This window comes from Rattus norvegicus, chromosome 19, assembly GCF_021556685.1.
Source record: "Rattus norvegicus strain SHRSP/BbbUtx chromosome 19, alternate assembly SHRSP_T2T, whole genome shotgun sequence".
Classification (NCBI taxonomy): domain Eukaryota; kingdom Metazoa; phylum Chordata; class Mammalia; order Rodentia; family Muridae; genus Rattus; species Rattus norvegicus.
This window is the reverse complement of record NC_141552.1, coordinates 11,960,141-11,980,845: the sequence shown is the minus strand read 5'-3', so window position 1 is coordinate 11,980,845 and position 20,705 is coordinate 11,960,141. Positions and strand designations below refer to the sequence as shown.

The window sequence follows — 20,705 nt, the reverse complement described above, 5'->3', positions numbered from 1 at the left end:
CAGAACCGTTGTGCTGTATGAAAGAAGCCCGTCCCAAAAGGTCATGTGCTAGCTGATGCCCCTTCTATGAGATACTCAGAATTGATAAATCCATGGGGACAAAAAGAAAAGGGATGGTTTCCAGGGATGGAGAGATGAACGTGATGGCTTCTTTTAAATGTTAGCTTGCTGCAACCTAGAGTCACCTGGAAGGAGCCTGAAGAACCATTGCCCAGATCGAGTTAGTCTGTGGGAGGTTGTGTTGATTGTTCATTGATGTGGGAAGAACGAGCTCGTTCTGGATGGCACCGTGGGCAGGCCGTCCTGAGGCTTAAAGGGCAAAGAGAAAGCAGGGTGAAAGCAGCAGGAGCGGGCAGTTTGGGTGCCTTTGTCTCTCTTCACTCTTGACTGTAGATGTGATTGGCTTCTCGAGGTCTTACATTGATTTCCCCTCAGTAATTGACCGTGGTCTTAAATTGTAAGCCAATTAAAGCTCTCCTCTCTGAATTGTATCTGGTTTTATCTTGAGAAGCAGAATTAAATTAGAATATATAGAAATGTGGAATAGTTAATGGGTCTTTTTTTGGGCCGATGAATCATATTGGGAACCAAAGGTGGTGCTTATGCAACATGACAGGTATACTCAGCTTCATGGGATTGTATGTTAATACTACCCTACAGTGTCATCACTAAGGACTTGCCTGGAGTCCTCGCCAGGATGCTTTAAATGAGTCCAGCTTTAAAGAGGCCCTGTCCTTCAGCACAGGACTGGTCTCTAAGGGATTGGATCTTTATCACAGAGAATGTCTGTTAAGCAAGAGAATAATCATGGAGGAGAGGTTCTGATCATTACATTTTCTTCATCTTTTAAGTCACAGATAGTATTTGTCATGTTTTGCATTTGAAATGTCTTCTCATAAGCTGGTTCTTTGAGACTTTCCCCCAGCTGGTGGTTCTCCTTTGGAAGACAATGTATCTCTAGGAAATGAAGCTTGACAAAGAACCCAACTTTAGAAGGTGTTGTTGTGAAAATATAAAAATAAAAAATGTGTGGTTGTCTTTTACCTCGCTAGGTCCGCACCGCGGTGCCCCAACATATCTGCTAGATACCTTGGCGGAAACACATCCCAGCCGCACACTTTCCTACACTCAAACACTCACATAAAAGAACACACAACACAATAATCTTAGATCCAATTGGTAAGATATAATTGCCCACTTAAACATACAAAGCCCGGTACCATCCATCCCTTAGGAACATTGATAACAACCTGTAAATACACAGAGCAGAATCTTAACGTCACCTGCCATGGCTTCTCCCCCTCCCCTCTCTCCTGTCTCCTCCTTTCTGTCTTAGTCTCCTCTTCTTCCTTCAAACTTCTCTCCCACCCATCCTTCCTTCTCCTCCAATATCAGGCCTCCTTCTATCCTGTACCTGCCCCTCACCTGGACTTTACAGATTCAATGGGGAGGTTCTGGTGAAGTCACCTGAGTTCTGAGTAGTGACTAGGCAGCTGTCTTAGGGGCAGTGGAATTAGCATCAAAACACAGATAACTTCAGGGCAAACCACAACAAGAAGGTGATGTCTGATCCTTGCTTCTGGTTCCTCTGGGTGCTTACCGATCTACTTGTAATGTGTCGAGCCTTTGAGACATAATTCTTCTATGTCTGTAATGGGGACAGATCCTGTCCTCAGATCCTAGACATTTCCTGGTAGTTTTCTTCACCAGACACCTTTCTCCTCTTATTTGCTTTCTGAAATTGTGCTTCTCTGTGGTTGTGCTAAGATGTTTTCTCTTCAACTTTTATTGCCCCTTGCTTGTGTCTGTGCATCTATTCTTTGTTCTTTCTTAAAGAATAGGGATATGAATGTAGTTAGCTCTGGAGCTCTAGCTCGGGCCCAGCACTGGACTGGAAAACACAGAGCAGGTAGGTCATCCCACTGTGGACGTGGATGAGTGACAACAGGAATGGTTAGTGGGTTTCTTTATAGCCATCAACCCATGGGGATCATTAGATATCCAAAGGTCACGGAATTCAGTCAACTAGAGACTCTGCCAATCAGACACTAGGAACCCCTTCCACTGTCAGTAATGCTAAGGTGTTGCTTCTTCGTGGTAACCCTTGTTCAAAGCTTCCAGGTATTGCTCAAGAAAAACAAAAATGTGAGGCTTGCCTGCTTCAACCACCCTCTTCCAGAGTGAAAAAAAAATCACAAGAATAAAGACCTAAATATTTCTGGGCCTTTGAATGAGATTAGGGACTGATTAAACACAGACATGTAGAAAAGGCTCTAAGATCCCACTTTCCTGGAGCTGCAGTCTGATGCTGGGATGAGGTTCTGCGCTTGGAGGGACTGTTTGCGTCAGAGTCTGTTTGGTGGTGCATTGTTGAAAGAGATCAACATTAGAAAATGGACATTTTTATTTCTTTGGGCCTCTTTGACTTATGTTGTCGCAGAAATATTTCTATACCAGCATTAGTATTTATACTGTCTGCCTCAGATAGCTATACTTCCTGCCCCAATAAAACACAACCCAAGCTGTACAGAGTGACTAAGCTAGCCCTGTGGAGGGTACTTGGGAGGAAAGGCAACTCAGGAATTAACAAACTTTCTGTGCATGTGTTTCCTCTGAAGCATCCTTTGGTCTTCCCTGAAGCAGTAACACCCTGGGCTAAGACTGCTGATTTTTCGTGAAAATTTTCCTTGTTGTAGGTCTGTCTGAACTGTGCCATATAAGGCGTTCCTACGCAGCCCTGATCTCTATGCACTAGGTTCTCTTTCCCAATCTGACCATCAAAATTGCCTCACGATCATGCCTGATGTCCTTTTGAGGGAGGAATTAGGAGCACATGCCAACCAAGAACAATGTGTGGATAAAAAGGAGCCAACATGGGGAAGTCTAGCATGTAGGGCAGTTAGCAGATGGGCAGGGACGGGAGAGGCAGAAAATATATCCTCTGTATGCCTGGGCATTGACCTCCTTGAGTCCCAGCGCCCTTCTGTGTAAGTGGAGTCTCATAGGTGGGTCATAAACACTCTGAATCAAGACCGTGTACGTACACCACCAGGTATTACAGAACTTTCACTGAGATCTGTACTTGCGCTTCACTCCTTCAGTACTCCAACATGAAGGCTTAGAACATCCCTAAACCACGCTCTGCAGCCCGCTGGCTGTGAGCCATGGCTACTGAACTGTGGGAATGTGTCACCGATGTAAGCAGAGAGCAGATAGAAGGAAGAGGATGTAAAACGATGTGTGGAAATTACTCCTATTTATGTATATCAAAATATTAAGTTTTGTATGTGCCCGGTGTGGTAAAAAGGATGATGCAATTATAATTTTCTCCGCTTTATTTTTGTCCCCTCACCCCCTGCCTCTTTTCGAGGATTGCAGGAGCGCGGGTTCTTTGGGAGAAGTTATTGCATCCCAGGGAGAATCATTTCCTGGCATTAAATACTAAGATGTAGTTGTTCATGCTTCTAGTTTGTTCTCAGCCTGTATATTCCAAGACACAAGTGCATGCCTTAGAGGACGGATAGCACAGTCCTACACGTATTTTCCCTGTTCTGCATAGAGCTGTGACGACTTGTAATTTGTAAAATGTATAGTAAGAGAAGAACAACAGGGACTAAGTGTGACAGAATAGTTGTAACCATCTATTAATAATACGTTTTGTGGATATGGCCCCTCTCCCTTTCCGCTTTCTTTTGACGTAAGATGATACAGCACCTGTAGAACGAGAGGGAGTAAGGTGAGTGACAGCATTGTGACAGAGCAGTAGCCTACCACTTAGGGATCGTTCGAACAAAGCACTCTGTTACCAGGGAAATCAGGATTCCCTCCTTTGGACTCTTGTCCCCTTAATAAGAAAATTTAAAAACTGGCTCAGTAGAAAGGTAGAGGACCATTTGGTTAGAATTTGAGAGAAAACCATCTGACAGGCAAGCTGTAAATTTCAGCAGCATCTAGGGCAAGGGCGAAGGAGAAGAGGAAAAGACAGGGTCATGGGTTTTGAGTTAGGCCTGCGTGTTGAGCAATACAGGTCAGCAAGCAGCTGCAAGATGAAAGATAGGTAACTTCATAGAGGGTGAAAAAGCCCAGTGTGTTAGGGAAAGCAAGCTTAGGAAAGAGATACAAAAAAAGGAAGATACAGAAACGAGGATCTTTTTGAGTTACGGCTCAGAAAGCAGGCTGATTTAACAGAGCTGTATGGCCTTGGCTCTGTAAATAACTGCACCATGGCAAGACATTCTGGGAAGGAAAACTACATTCTTTCTAGGGGGTGATTATTCCTCCCATCTCCTTTGCATAGCAGCCTTTCTGAGGGATGATCCCTCGGTCAGATGACTGATAGGCCCTACTGGATTAACTTTTAAAGAATATTTCTTTCATTTTTAATTGTGTGTGTGTGTGTGTGTGTGTGTGTGTGTGTGTGTGTGTTATGTTAATATCATGGGCTCTCTATTCCACCTTCAACTTTTTTTTTTTAACCCATCAGTGCCACTTTGCCCTGGTTTAAGGATCATTTATCCCACTCCAAGTTGGTTAGTTCTTAACTGTTCTCAGAACAATTTCTATCTTTTCTGTATCTACCGCAGTAGGGGGACTATGCAGACAGTTCCAACTGAGATAATCTTAAGTTCTCAGCTGACCATGGTAGAGTTTCAACAGGTTATGTTGTGACCTAACCAAGCTTCCCGGCTTTAAGTGGGGGTCTTCATTCTGCCTCAGGCCTTTCATGGTCTTCTCTGTGAGGGAGGCCCAGGAGCCACCTGCCACGTTGACCATAAGTGGCTCATCAATGGTCTTACAAATTTGAGTTGTCACATTTTGGGGTAATCATGCGGTTTAATTAGTCCTTTAATTTATTTCTTTTTTTTTCCCTGTTTACCACATCTGCTTGTTCATCACAATGGGATTTAGCTTTTTCTTTGGTTTTCCTTCCAGAAAGTATTATGAGGGATGCTGAGGATTTCGTGCTCTGCACAGAGACACCACAGTGGAATTAGAGATCGGCACTTCCGAGAGGATGCTGGGAATCTGCCGAGGGAGACGGAAATTCCTGGCTGCCTCTCTGACTCTACTCTGCATACCAGCCCTCACCTGGATTTATTTGTTTGCCGGGAGCCTTGAAGGTAAGAACAGAAGCCCAGCAAAAGGAAACGGGGAGGGTAAGGGACCACAGGCTGGTACAGAGGCCTAGAGAGAGCCTGGAAGCCCTAGCATGCCTTGGGTAAAATACTGATTTAACGTTGCCTGTCATGGTAAATGACTTTTAGTATCCCAGAGTTTAACAAGGTGAGGAATGAAATAAAAAACTGGACTAAAACTAAAATATAAGTTTCTTCAGTGGCAGGGAGTAGGTAGACAAATGTCTAAAGCCTGTTTTGTCACATGGCCCCCGAGTAAACACAGGGAGAAGGTTGAGCATTGGCGACTGGCTTGACTTTTCCTGAAACTAGATATTTCATTTATCGATCCACGTAAGTCATTTGTTCACACATTGAATCTTTGCTCGTGGTGACATCCTCAGTAAACCCAGTACTGAGAATCCCGAGATAACAGATCTAGACATGCACTGCCCCATGGGGGAGACAGACAGGTCTACAAAGCATCACCACAGGGGTGTGTGTGCTGTGATGGAGATGGTAGTGTGCTGGAGTAGAGGTTTGTGGGAGCCGTGAGGCCAAGGCTGGGGATGAAAGACTATCTGACTGATCACACTGACAAGAGAGCTTGAGGAGGGGGCATCAGAACTGCCTTCCCTGAACAATTAAAAGCAAGTGATCACACTGCCACTATCCAGAACCAAACAGGAAACACAAGACTCACCATTTTTCCAGCCAGCAATTTTGAATGTAGTACAGTGTCTTGATTGTTGGTGATCGTGTCTCCGTTTCAGAAATGGAGGCAGTGCTGGCATGGATGTGTAGACCTCCTTTTTAAATTTGCCCCACACTTGAATTAGGAGAAGCAGCTTAGGTAACAATCTGTCTCAACAGAGCTGCCGCTGGGCTTTTGAACGTTTCCTTTGTGCGTAATTTTATTGACATCTCGAGGCTACCTTTTAATTAGGTGCGCCGGTCCACATTTGGAGCTCACGTCAGTGGTCAGTGAGGTTGAATGTAAAGATAACAGAACTATGCACTTGCTGAACGGGTGTGGGGGTGTGGGGGGTGGTGGGGTGGTGGGGTGGTGTGGTGGTGGTGATTATTCTTCATTCAAAGAGTCACTTTGTTATTCTTAATTGCATGTAGGTGTGTGTGTAGCTGCATGTGAATATGTGCACACGAGTGCACGTGGGTGTAGATGCTCAGAGGCCAGAGAAGTCAGCTACCCAGAGCTAGATTATTATGAGCTGCAAACCAAACTCAGGTCCTGAGCGTCAGAATGGAAGTGATTCTGGATGGGGAGCCTGTGTTAGGAGCACAGAGTTACAACCCTGTCCTTCTCCCTTCCCTCTCAGCCACATCCCTGGACTGGTCAGAGATTTCACTTAAACAGCTATGTAGCTTAAACTGGGCACCGGCACCGAGGGTCTCCTTTGTGCAAAGGGAGATTGGTGAGTTGATGTTGATTCTGGCAAAGCGAGGAGAAAAGTCTTCTCACCTCAGTCGACATGAGAGGGGGCCTGTAACAGAAACAGAGGCACCCAGCCCTAATTCATTTCTCTAAATGAAAACATGGCTGGACATGGCAGCTGTGCCTAAAGCCCGGGGATTCTGGATCCTGAGTAGGAATCAAAAGGACTTTTGAGTTTCAGAATAGCATGGCATAACATGATGATACCTTTATAAAACCAAACCCTTCCACAGACCACAGCCGAGCAGAGAAGAATGCAGCATGGCACAGTGCAGGAAAGAAAAATAATAATAGAAGGGAAAACGGGCTTTTGGCAATACAACAAAACTGTGTGGTAATAATAGCATAATAATCTGGGAAGGAATAGAAAGGAGAGTTGGAATGTGATCAGATATATACATGTGTGTGTGTGTGTGTGTGTGTGTGTGTGTGTAAAAGTATTTTAAAATTAGCATAACAATGTTAACAAGGCACTGATGACATTGGCACTATAAAGAACTGGTATTGTTAACATTTCTGCGTGGCATATATTATACGGAATCTTTGTTGTTGTTTTTTTTTTTTTTTTAACAATGAATTACTTACAGTTCAGCGAAGGTTCCTGTTCTAAAGGTAGGAAGCGTGCAGCGTAAAAGTTTTATTGACCTGCTCGATTCCTCTAAGCCAGTCTGGAGGCCAGCTTTTCTTCAAGAGCTTAAGGTTTTATTCTGATACTCTACTGTAGACTGGAGCTTTGGGGAGGTGTTTGAGTTTGGTGAGGATTGTACTAGATACCACATGATCTTTATACAGTGAGGTTGTAGAATTTTGTTTCAATTCTTAAAAAGGTATTCTTGGGCGGTTTTATGCTAGATATCCTTGTCCCTTCACCTGAAGGACCCTAGTTCTTACTGAAGTGTAAGAGCTATTAAGAGGCTTGACCTGGTAGAAAGTAGGTGGGTTATGGAGTTCCTGTGAAGGACCGTAACGGCTTTCACCAGCTTTACGCCCACTGCCTCAGGTCAAGACTAGGCCAAGTTCCATTCTCCACCCACAGTTCTCTGGAGGAGCAGGGACATTCTTGAAAATCTGCAGAATGTACTGACTGATAGTCACCTGACCCTCTGGTCCCAGATAGAGTGCGAATGCATGTCCTATGCTTGCTAGCCAATAGATTCAAAGGCCAATATGCTTAGCCAGTAAGTTTAAACTGTAACCTTGCTGATGTAACCTGTACCCCTAAAAAGTATAAAAACTGCTTGTTTATAGCCATTTGGGGTCACCGTCTAGTCACTCGCCACGAGGGGCTGATTGAAGGTCAACCCCGACGCGCTGGAAAAGAAGCCTCTTGCGTTTGCATCGAACTCCGCTCTCGTGTCTCACTTGCGGGGGAGGGGTGTCTCCCGGTAGTTAAGACTCACTTCGAGCCTTACAGAAGCATACATCTTCTTTGTGTGTTAACACCAAATGGTGAGATCAGCAGACTTACAAAATAATTGATTTGGCACTTAAACTGTATATTTTTTTTCTGGTCACATAGTGGTAAAGGAAAAGATCCCATCACGGCAAAGAGAAGATCTAAGTTGTGGGGAGCTTGTAGCTGTCTGTATTTATTATTATTTGATGTCAGCTTAAAGACCCACTGGGGACCCTGTTCTCAGTTCAGTGGTTTGCTGTGAGCATCCTCCTCTGTATCTGTCATGCTCTCACGGAGCCTCTCAGCAGACAGCTATGTCAGGCTCCTGTCAGCCTGCTTCCACAATAGTGTCTGGGTCTGGTGGCTGTATATGGGAAGCGTCCCCCTGTGGGGCAGGCTCTGGATGGCCTTTCAGTTTCTGCTCCACACTTAGTCTCCATAGTTCCTCCTGTGAGTATTTTTGTTCCCCCTTTTAAGAAGGACTGAAGCATCCACACTTTGGTCATCCTTCTGGAGCTTCATGTGGTCTATGGGTTGTATCTTGAGTATTCTGAGCTTTTGGGCTGATATCCACTTATCAGTGAGTGTGTACCATGTGTGTTCTTTTGTGACTGGGTTACCTCACTCAGGATGATATTTTCAAGTTCCATTCATTTGCCTAAGAATTCCATGAAGTCATTATTTTTAATAGCTCAGTAATACTCCGTTATATAGATGTACCACATTTTCTGTACCCATTCCTCTGTTGAAGGGCATCTGGGTTCTTTCCAGCTTCTGGCTATTATAAATAAGACTGCTATGAACATAGAGGAGCACGTGTCCTTGTTATATATTGGAGCATCTTTTGTGAGGGATCACCCACATAGATGCAGGGGTGGGGTGGGATATCGGGTTTCTGGAGGGGAAGCTGGGAAATGGGATAACATTTAAAATGTAAATAAAATTTTCAATTAAAATGTAACAAAAAAAGAAAGAAAACTGAACAACTTAAATACTATTGCCCATGATTAAAAAAAAAAAGTATCTAAGTATTTGGACAGTCTATAGCTGATGAAGTGCCTAGAGTCCTTGACATAATGATTTTCAAGACCATTAAGGACATTTTGAGAAAGGGAGATTAAAGGTAATAATTTAGTTTGGGTGTGGGTGCTGTACTTGGCAGCATATTATTTAAGAATAAACTTGAATCTCTGACCGACAAGCTGCATTCATTGGGTGCTAAGTGACTTGAGCACAGCGGCAAAAAGATCTGGGCAGAGTGATGAAGACTGTGGGGCCTGCACTTTCCAAGCACTCGTTGGCCTGTAGCATTTACTTCTAGGCTTTACGCTGTGAGAATAGTCTTTAGACGAGTCGGCGTGCTTAGGAAGACACAGGTGAGAGACATTGTCAGCTCTAGTTGGTTATATAAGAAGCAGTGGAAGGAGTTTGTGACGTTTACCCTGGAGACACAGAGGCTCAGTGTGACAGGATCAGCAGTCAGAGCTGTCACTGGGGCCCCAGATAGAGACAGCTCTACTAACCCCAAACTTTTGCCGGGGACGTGGCCAGAAGTCAGATGTCAAGCCCCTCACAACAAAGATTGCTCCGTGCCTGGTTGCAACGAGCTGTCCCTGTCCGGGAAGGATGTGAGATGGCCCCTAGGAGAGACGTGAAAACAAGTTCATTGTAAGATAATGGCATGATGATCTTCACCTGACCTTGAGATCCCTAGACTCCAGAGGAATCTGAGTGGCCACCGAGAGTGAAATCATCCCTCCATGATACACTGTCTACTGCTTCAGGGGCCAGTGTCCTTTAAAGAGGTTTTGTACATACGTATGTTCTCCTCTCAGTTGTCCATCATCACAGGTTCCTTCCATGCACCCCACCGATTGACACCCTTTGGCTTTTTAGTGGGCGGTGCCGTAAATAAGAGCTGCATGGCTTTGTGGAAACACAGTTCATATTTTCAGTGGGTTTGTTTATTTTTCAACTCCGGTTAATTTCAATGGGTCTCCTGAGAGTGGAGCACAGGCTCTCCACTGAGCTGCAGATACTCTGGATGCCAAGGTTTAGCTAATTGATTACCTGGAGGCGCACAAGGGGACTAGAGCACTGAACAGAATCGGGAAACCCAGACTGTGAAGTCAGCTCAGGCGAGCCTAGCCGGGTACTTGGATCATGGTCCCCTGTTCCCTGAACTTTAGTTCTCTTAACGTGAAATGATATTGCCAAAGTGAAGCACGCTGGTTGGCATACTCACACAACTGTGTTCTACCAAAAGCCTGACATGACTGAATCGGAAGCAGCTGGAGTCTTTCTTATTAGGAAGAGCTATCAACGGAAAAAGAGGCACTTTTACCATTGCACGCTTGTATGGATGGCACTAGGATCCGCATGTAAACTTAATGTCATTAAAAGGTGACTCATTAGAGAAAGTGTGCCAGGTCTAACCACACCGGGTTTGGGGCTCTTCACTTCAGGAGTCCTTTGCATCAGGACAAGTAAGCTAGGCAAGCGCTCTACTACTGAGCTAAATGGTTCTTAACCCAACCTTTTACTTCACACAGCTAATCTTCATTTCCCCCTCTACCTTGGGGGCTAACATCTCCAGCTCTTGTCTGTTTTGACGTGCCCTTTGGCCTAGTCACTCATCATCTTAGGACCACTCCATACTCTCTGTCCATCAGATGCCACACCCTGGGCTTGGCCTCTTGGAGGTATGATTTTTCGTTGCCTGTCCGTTAGCCTTTGTGTTACCTGTTTCCTTCCAGAAAGTATCCAGAGCTGCCCAGGGCTTCATTCTGCTGTTTGCGCTTTTCCCATGGCCCGTCTCCTGGAATCTTCCCATTCTCTGTATGGCCACCCAGGTTCCTTCAGAGCCTGGCTTGTGCTGTTTGTTGTTTGTAGGTTTTTCTCTTTCTTCAGACACACCTTTGGTTCTCTCATCCTCTCTTTGCCTACTCAGCCACCTGACTAATAGCTTTGGATCTCAGCCTCAGGGCTCAAGACCTTCCATCAGGCTGCATGTTCCCTGTCCTTGCACTGCTTCCTGTTATAGTATCTGCAAAGGAGTTGGTCTTCAGGTTTCGTGTTGGTGTGCACATGTTTGATACGTGGAGGGGTAGGTAAGTGCACACGCTCCCCTCTGGCCTAAATGCCAGCAGATCTCACCACTGTTTTCTGCTTGAACTTCTGATCCTTACAGCGACCCTGATCTTTTTGGTATCCCTTCCCTTCCCCTGACATTTACCATTTTTTTGTGTGTTGATTGGAGTTCTGCTGTCTCATTGAGCTCCTTGGGAAAACTACTCTGGTTCTTAGGTTTCCCGTGTTCTTTCTGTCCTGTATCCAGCTCTTCGTCTGTAGGCCTCTTCTCAGATTGCACTTTCAGTGTCCATGTTTGTTGTCATTTCTCTCTAGTGTCTGTCCCATGTGGAGACACCGTGGTCAGCATATAGCGAATAGCTTCTGCTCCCCTCAGATCTCGGCCATTGCGCATCACATCTTTGAGCTCCTTGTAGGAAAGGCCTGTTTGACTCATCATCTTAGGACCAGTGCCCAGCTCAATGTTAACTCTTTATGAGTCCTTAGTAATTATTTATTTGGAAGGATTCTTCTTTCCACATCTTTACCCGCAGTATTTCTTTTTCCTTTTTCCTTTTTCGAGGCAAGGTCTCATGTGTCTTGAGGATAACCACGAACTTGCTGTGGATTCAAGGATGTCATTGAACCCCTGACCTTCCTCCCTGGGATTAGGATGGGCTCTGTGTAGAGTTCTCCTGCCTGCCTGGGGATAGCTCCTGGTTCTTGGTGCTGTAAGCATGCCCAAGCACACCTCCATTTTAACTGAGACCACACTGCTGCTTCCCCCTATTGTTGTAAAAATATAAAAATAAAAAAAAGTATAGCTTGTCTTTTACCCCGCTAGGTCCTGCACCACAGTGCCCCAAGATATCTTGGCAGAAATACATCCCAACTCCACAGCAGCCCAGCGTCTCTTGCCACACTTTCCTACTCTCAAACGGTCACATAAAAACACACAACACAATAATCTTAGATCCAATTGATAAGATATAATTGCCCACTTAAACATACAAAGCCCGGTACCATCCATCCTTTAGGAACATTAATAACAACCTGTAAATACACAGAGCAGAATCTTAACATCACCTGCCATGGCTTCTCACCCTCTCCTCTGCCCTGTCTCTTCCTTTCTCTCCTGTCTCCTCCTCTTCCTTCAAACTTCTCTCCTGCCCATCCTTCCTTCTCCTCCAATGACAGGCCTCCTTCTATCCTGTACCTGCCCCTCACCTGTACTTTACAAATTCAATGGGGAGGTGGTTCTGGTGAAGTCACCTGAGTTCTGAGTATGTGACTGGGCCATGGTCCGGCAGTGGAATTAGCATCAAAATACAGATAACTTCAGGGCAAACCACAATATCCGCCCCCACCCCCAGATCCGTCTTACCTACTGGGCCTGATGGATTTTATCTCCAGTTGTGGTTTTTCTTTTCTGTACCCTGGGGGCAGATGTTCAGCATTCACTATGATACCTGTGCTAACCGGAATCAAGCTCAGTGCAGATGCTTCGCTTGACCGGAGAGTCAGGATGAGGGAGGGTTGTAGGTGTTACTACCAGAAGGCAGATGCCCTAAGAGCAGTGTCCAGTTCATTTATAAGCAGTGTCTTGGACTTGTGTAGTGACGTTTATCTCTGAGCGGATTTCAGCCTGTACTCATACTTTGTGCTCCTAAATCCTCTGTTGACTGCTCCTTCTGTTCTTACTGAAGCAAAAGCCTACCAACAGAATGTGTTCGGCAGGCTACCCCAGTGAATTTCAACAGAAAGGGTCCTGGCATCTGACCACTTCGCATAGTTGCCACGAGAACTAAGAATTGTAAAAGTGGGAACATATAGGCTGTGGGACGGGGGCATGGAGTGCGGATGAGAGCTCGCCCAACTGTGCCTGGTTACTCAGCTTGATGTCCAGGGCCCATCGCTCAGTCCAGGGATCCTGCCAGCTTTGACTGAGTCCAGACTGTGCAAACTTGGCTCTGCCCTTCCCTGGGGCTAGTCTCTGTGGCAGCTTTGAGAGCAGCAAAGTCCAGTTTGTCCTTCTTCCCACTAATGGCCCAAATGTATCACTCCTTAAGGGTATTATGGGTTGTATGAAAATGGGATGCCAAATGCAGAGTGGAATGGAAAGTGTAGTATAAAAGGTACGTTGATAAGTTTTGCTAAATCAGAAATGGAGAGGTTTCTTAGCTTGTAGACAGTAGGGATTCCTGCTGAGCTGGAGCAGAATCTCCCAAAGATTTCAGAATGTGGGAATACAGGGATGGCGTTAAGCAGCTCCCAGGCTGCAGGACACGTGGTGAACTTGCAGCTGACTTAACTGAGGAAGAATCTTGTTAAGGGTAGTGAGTCCCACCATTTTACGGATTATGAGATGGTTGCCGGGATGATCTCTGCTTTTTCTGTACCCAGTTATGATCTTCAAATAACATTAGCCCTGCTGTAGGGTAGAGAAAATGACCTTGATTATTTCCTGAAAGATCCTTGGGCCCCAGGGGAATTAGAAAGCCTGGTTTCTGTGATTATAGTGCCTGCCTTATTCATGGTTTTAATTACTGCCAAGAAACCATTTGAAAATATTAAATAGGCTATACTGTCGGTATACCGTAAGGTCTCAGCACTCATGTGGCAGAGACAGGGGGATAGTTACTTCTGAGTTCCAGGCCAGCCAGGTCTCCATGGTATAATGCTGTTTCACCCGATATGATCAGTTCTGAAGTGCGGTATGGCGTGACCCTGTTTGTTTTGCCCTACCAAGGATATGAGGCATCCTTTGGTTCTTTGTATCCACATTGTATATATTACCCGTCCAGTAGTCAGAAGTCTTGGTTATCTGGCTGTTGCAGAATCACACCGCTTTTGTTTGGTTACTTCTAATTGTGCTTAATAACATTCCAAAGAGGAACAGTGATGCTGCCAGTTTGGGCAGGCTGGAGGAAAGCTTCGAAGTGCTGCCTTTAAGCTGACATTGGCAGGCGTTACGAATGAATCTTCTGTCCATGAAGTTGTAGAGAAGGGGAGAGAGGGGCATGCTAGTGTTTACAATGTACTCATTTTGTTCTCAAGCTGCAAAAGTTATGGGCTCAGTGCATGGGACGTGCTGAGCTGAGATGAGAAAAGGCGTTGGATGTGTACATGCATGTATAGGAGAAAACCGCAGTAGCTTCAAGCTCGATTGTAATGTGTACAGTTCCTGTATAACAACTACACACGTGTGTCACCTTGGGATAACTTACTAAATATTTTGCACTTGATGTAGTCACTTTGCTGTGTATGTATTTTGTTTATTTTTCAAAAAAAAAAAAAAACATGCGAATCAGGCACTCACTTGTCCGGCAAGTGTTTGAATGTTCCAAGTGTGCATCACCAGAATGCACATAAAACACTGGTTGGTGGTGCAAGTTTATACTCTGATCATGCTGACATGGGAGTGAGAGATACTCAGAGCTCCCTGGGCTCAGTTCATGTCCAGTGAGAGAGCCTGTCCCAAAAGGTTGAAGAAACGTGAGGAAAGTATAAGGAAATTGTCCTCTGACATCCACAGACCTATGTGCAGGCATGACACTCCCTTCATACACACACACACACACACACACAGACACACATAGACACACACAGACACACACACGAGAGAGAGAGAGAGAGAGAGAGAGAGAGAGAGAGAGAGAGAGAGAGAAACACAGAGAGATGAGATAGTTAAGTGCATATTTGAATTTGAAGTGATTTTATACAATTTTCATTCTTCAAGATGAGAAGAATTTTATTGACCTTTGGAATTTGAGTCAGTGTCACTGTTTAACTTTGAAACTCAAATGCTCTTTAAGTGTGGGACTTTTCTTTGGTAATTGATATTCAGCACTTCTGCTCTAACCACACACCCTCTCTTCCTTCCTGACATGCATTACCACCACTGTGAGGATTTGATCACAGAGCTGACTTCCAGATTTGCAGTTTGTTCTTAAAACCTTGCTTCTTAGCACGTGTTCTCATCAATTTGAAATGAGACCAGCCTTCCTACCAGCAATGGTACCCTTTCCCTTAGTAAGTAGAACAGCATTAAACTGTATTTGTTAATGCATGTTGCTATGTGCATAAGTCAGAAGACACACATTTCCCTGGGAAGCAAAGCACATTCTTACTGTAGAAGGTAGGAGAACTTGAGAAGGAAAGGCGCTGTTCAACCTCCCAACATCATCAGAATGACAGGAACCCTCTCCCTCTCTGGTTCAGGAAGCAGGGTTTGCCTGCCCATGGTCCACAGTAGTGTTGAGTTTGGCCTGAGCGCTGTTTTCATTATTTAAAAAAAAAACTGATTACAAATGTTAAATATTGAGAAATTAGCAATTAAACCCAGGATGAATGGTATTCCTTTTACCAAAAAGAAACAGTAACAAAAATGGATAGAACCAGCAAACCCATATCCTCACGGGTATAGCCGTCAGCTGGACTTGAGCGGTAGCTGTCTCTTTGAGGGTGTTGGGTTCTCTATCTTATGAATGTCTCCTCTGTCATTCTCTGAGTTATCCCTGACTCTATGAGTGTCTCTCTCTTCTGTCACTCTCTGAGTTATCCCTGACTCTTCTTTTATGTTCGTCAGAATTCAGATAAAAGTGCTTTGGTATCTGGTTATGCCTTTTATCGACTTTGCCCTGCTCAGTTAGGCTCTGAGCTTGAAACTTCTCGTTTACCCTTTATCTGGTTCTGGCCTCTAGGCATTCCATGAAGTATCTCATTTATCCCTCAATGAGGGATACTTAGTAGAGGAAGATATTGAGGCTTAGGGCTGTTGAAGTGTTTGATCAAGGCCACCAACTAGGGAGTAGACAGGACTTTGACCTTGTCTGAAAAGATCCTGTATGCTCCAGTTTCCGAAGAACTTGACACATTTCAGAAGCAACTGGGAGAAGTTATTTCAAAGTCATTATTGTTGAGTTTCAGACAAGGACAAGACAAACAAGACATGGGGCTATTTTGGGTGCGAACACAAACCACGTTCTGTGGCTAGCAAGTTATTAAAAGCCAACAGAAGCAGAAAATTCAATTATTCCTTTAATGAAATTTGCATTTTGTTTCCGCTGTGGACTCATACAATTAAGAACAGAAAAAAGACATTAGAAATCACCCAGGCAGGCCAGCAAAGTGGACAGATGAGATCTTTGAAAACCCCATGAGGACTTTTAGATGGTTGGTTCAGAAGGGCAGCCGGACCTGAGTTTGGATTAGTGATCCTTTCCCCCACATAGAGTGACAGTGCATAAGATGCTCGTCTCTGTGACCATGCGTTGCGTGAGATGCCCGCACAATCCCCCAGCGCTGCAACGATGGGCGATTGACAAACTTCAGTTTCCTTTTCCCTTCTTGTGCTTTTGTGGGAGGCAAGAAACAAAAGTCCCATGGGTTGTACTACCATGGTTCCGGGGAAGAGATTGTCAGGAGGGGAAGGAACTTACCCTGAAGACTAGAATGGGAAAAAGAGTTTATTTGGTACATTGCAAAGGATTACAGAGTAACTAGAAGGGTAACTAGAGATGACATTCCTCTCTCTCTCTCTCTCTCTCTCTCTCTCTCTCTCTGTCTGTCTCTGTCTCTGTCTCTCTCTCTCTCTCTCTCTGTCTGTCTCTGTCTCTGTCTCTCCTCTCACTCTCCCTCTTCTTCCCCCTCCAAGTGTGTGTGTGTGTGTGTGTGTGTGTGTGTGTGCACGATCACCTGTGTTTGCACACACGCATGCAATAAATCTCATTGTGTGCAGTTTCTAGCATCTAATTTGTTTTGTGTTTAGGAGTGGAGTCTGGCTTGGTTGGTGTACAGTTTAGGTAAGTTAGCATAAGGAGTACAGTTTTATAGTGGGTGCCAACTTTTTGCTCCACACTATGGTAACCCACCTAGTCCAATAGCCTTTTGTTTTGCATGTGAGTAAATAGCTCCTCTGGGCCTCTGCTTACCAAGCTACAGCCTCATGAGCTTTCTTGTGACCTGGCTGTAGCCGTCATTACTGTTGTCGCCCATGTCAGTTCTTTTACCTTTAGTACTAATGAAGGCAGGACTGGGCTCGCTGTCTCCATTCCTGTCCATGTATATTTTCACGCCCTGTTAGCACTCCCTTGAAGAGGACCTGAGACACTGTACCTGTTGTCATCTCTGTCCCTTCAGCCACTTGTGGGTCAAATGGCCATGTTTGGAGAAAAGTAAATTACTCTACTTAAGGAGCCAGCTGTGTGAGAACTTTAGAGAATGACAAAGTCTGTTGGGGCTGTGACTTGGGTCTTATATCTGGTTTGAGTCCCTATGCTGCCCTTGAAATGCTGTGTGTCCTGTCTTAGCCTATCTTAGCCATAATTTCTACCCCCTAAACAAGAGTACTGCTTACTGCCTGATTGGAAACAAAAGAGCCCCCCTGCCTCACAGAGAATTGTCCCAGCATCATTTCAGGTTTTGTGGCCCCTTGAACCTCTGTCCGTGCTCTGAAGCGAAACTTGCCTGAACGAGTCAGTGAAGTTAGAGGTAAGAATCCTGGGGATGCCAGATGTCTCTTTGCAGACTGTGGCCTTTAGAGTATGGCTGTTCTGCTCTTTGGCTCCTGCAGAGGGCACTACTGACCCCATTTCATAGAAATCTGAACTTCCTGAATGGAGTACAGCCAGTCACCGTGGATGTGATGGAAACATTTTGCTGGCCCTGTTGGTACCATTGTGCTCATACAGTGATGCACTATTGCTATGGGCTTCCCTGACCACATGGACAGACACTCCTTGCCATCCATTAGGGTTGGAGAGTATCCGTCACTAAGCTTCAGAACTATAAGGAAGATCTCCCAAGGTTCTTCATTTAACAGGCACAGCCAGGCATCACTGTAGGACATGGCACTGGAGCCGTCACACCCCAAAGTATCCCTATTCCTCATGAAACGTATCTACCCGTGGGCACAGGGAGATGAGGTATTGTCTGCTGTCTGCCAAGAGGGCAAAGCAGAACTGGAATGAGTAGGCTCCCAGGGCTGGGGTCCAGATGGCAGTGCCAAAAGAGTTACAGCTCTCAAAAGAGGTGAGGAGGTTTGGGCAGCCTGCGTAGGACAGGTAGCTAAGGTTTCCCTATCAGGGCAGTGCCAGTGACACCAGCAGCAGGGGCATGAGCTTGGTCAGCCAGGTGAGTCCAAGGTCTAGCAATGAATGGTTTGGGAGAGAGAATACTTCTCCAAGTGTTCCAGCTCAGTCAAACAGCCCCTCTCAGACTATCCTCAGTGAGATAGCTTACAGGCCATAATCCATGTGGAGACTATATACACACTGAGAAGTGGGGCGGGATTCAGTGCCATGTGTTTCCTATTGGCTTAGATTGAGACATCAGAGATGCTCCATTGCATGGGGAAGGACTCCAGGCGTTTTCCCTAAGTGACCGACTGCCGTGGACCTCTTACTGGGATGTCATGGATACCTGTTCCAGAGGACGTACAAAAATGGGTAGGGAGTGGTCAAGCCTGAGATTTCCAGGGTCTGAACTTACTGGACCTTACCAGTTCTCTCTGGTGGCATGGCCCACAGTGAGGCATGGACATATTCATGGGGTGCTGAATGGTAAGACAACAGTGTCATCTAAACCGTGGCGGTAAGATGAGGGGATCAGGTGGCACGGTGAGGGGCCTGATTAGGCATGAGAACGGGCAGTCCCACTCTAAAGGACGGACCGGCGGCATGTCAAAAGAACCAGGTAGACATTTGAGGCCAACCATGCAGCTGGAGGGAGTATCAGAGTGTTTGCTCCCCTGTGGGAGGGCTGGAAGCCAGTGAGAAGACGTTAAGGAGTGGTATGAGCTCAGGTAATGGAACACCACACACAGAGCTGGGCTGAGACCTTGTGTCTGGCTGTGCCCTCCTTGTCCCTGCCTCTCCACAAAAAGCTTCTTCCTTTGCAGCCAGTACTGAGCTTCTGATGCTGTGCATAGGTAAGACTCTGAGCCAGCCCTGTCCTGTGAGGAGGTCATTTAGATCTCTGGCTCCTTCATTTCCTGGATGAGAGTATCCTGGGACATTTGCCTGTTGTATTTACTTCCACTCACCCTGGGCACAGAGGACAAATCCAGTGTTCCATTATCCTTGTTTTCTGGCCAATTGGTGACGATGCTTCTGGGTGACTTATTGTGATTCCCCTCCTTTCCCGGCCCTCCTGGCTTTGTATGCCATTCTGATCAGCAAGAAGATGTCAGCACTGACCGAGTGCCTGTTTGACTCACTCCTGATGCCTCAGTCTACCTCACCTCTGCCTATAACACCTTGGTCTTCACCCGGACTCCTCAGCCTGTAAATGGTTTGTACTTTTCTGTTAACGATTTAAGGGCTCTCTTTAGAGCCTTTGAAAGACTCAGGTGACATGTTTTCTTAACGTGAGGCATGGCTGTTAGTTACTCTTGAGTCCAACATGTTCAGGTGCTGACCGCCACTGTCCCTTGGTGGTTGCAGGGAGTTGATTCCTCAGTGGACCATTCTCCTCTACAGATATTCCATTCCTTACGTGAAAGGGCACAGTATCTGCTATAACCTACATTTGCCCCACCATAGCCTTAAGCCATCCCCGAATGACTTATAATAAATAGTGTCTACTTTAAAGTTAGAAACTAAAATTAATGGTTTAACAACTGTACTATTTAGGGAAGACTGATGAGGGAATGAAGTCTGTGCATTTGGGTACATAGCAATTCTTTTCAGTATTCTTTTAAGGCTTTAATTAGTTAAATTTGTAGACCGGGAAGCCATAACTGTACAAGACCAACTCTGCTTACTTTCCTCAGTCATTTTGAGGTCCTTGGTCTGGCCCAGTGCCTGGAATTGAACTTGAATAGATGGCAGAGTACCAGAAATAAAAATGGTATCATCCGGGTTAGGGATGTAGTGTCTAGCACTGGCCATGGAAGCACAGGGAGCTATGGTACAATCCCCAGCACCTAACTCATGTGAAAACCCAGGTTTACAGATGTGTATCTGCTGCCCTTGTGCTGGGGACGGAGGTAGAGATAGATTAATTCCTGTACCTTACTGGTCAAATGGCCAGTCTAGCTAACCTGGTAAGCTCCACATTCAATGAACGATCCTTTCTCAGAAAGATAGGAAGATGGTGACTGAGGGAGATACCTGATAATGACCTCTGGCCTCCATGGACATGTGTACCTGTATTCGTAACAGCAAACTCATAAACATACACACGCTCACTTGCGCACGCGCGCGCGCACACACACACACGCGCGCGCGCGCGCGCACAATATCGCCACAGAGCATCAAGCACCAAGTCCTTGGCTTGCCTCAACTTTGTTTCTCAGCGTTGCCCTGTAAGGCCCAGACACATTCTTATTTAGCAGACAGGGAAATGGAAAAGCAGTAACTGGTTCAAGTGTGAGAACTAGAGAGTAGGGTGCTAAAATTTAAACAGGGCCGTTGTGTCTATCACAGTCTGTCTAGGGTTCTTTCACCTCCTAAATGGGCTAGATTCTAGACCCCACCTCTCTTCGATCTAAGGTCCCTCCCACTTGCTTTGTTAGCCGTAGAGGTTGGGACAATTCGTCATTTCCCCGTATATCACCTTGAATGGGAAGCATTCTGATCGCAAGTTCCACAGGAGTGCTATGATGTCTCCAACCAGCAAGTTTTCATAGGTTATCATCTTGAAATTGCGTGGCATTTTAACCTTCGCCTAC

The 20,705-nt window shown here is 45.5% G+C and overlaps 1 protein-coding gene across 5 annotated transcripts in view; it reads left to right on the top strand.

Moving 5' to 3' along the window:
- The window catches only part of Large1 (LARGE xylosyl- and glucuronyltransferase 1), a 452,006-nt gene that overhangs the window by 129,374 nt on the left and 301,927 nt on the right, over positions 1-20,705 (top strand). For all 5 annotated transcript variants that reach the window (NM_001429168.1, NM_001429166.1, NM_001429167.1 and 2 more), the window contains 1 exon segment: positions 4,933-5,120. In NM_001429168.1, coding sequence (NP_001416097.1) covers positions 5,015-5,120 — 106 coding nt within the window. In that variant the 5' untranslated portion in view covers positions 4,933-5,014.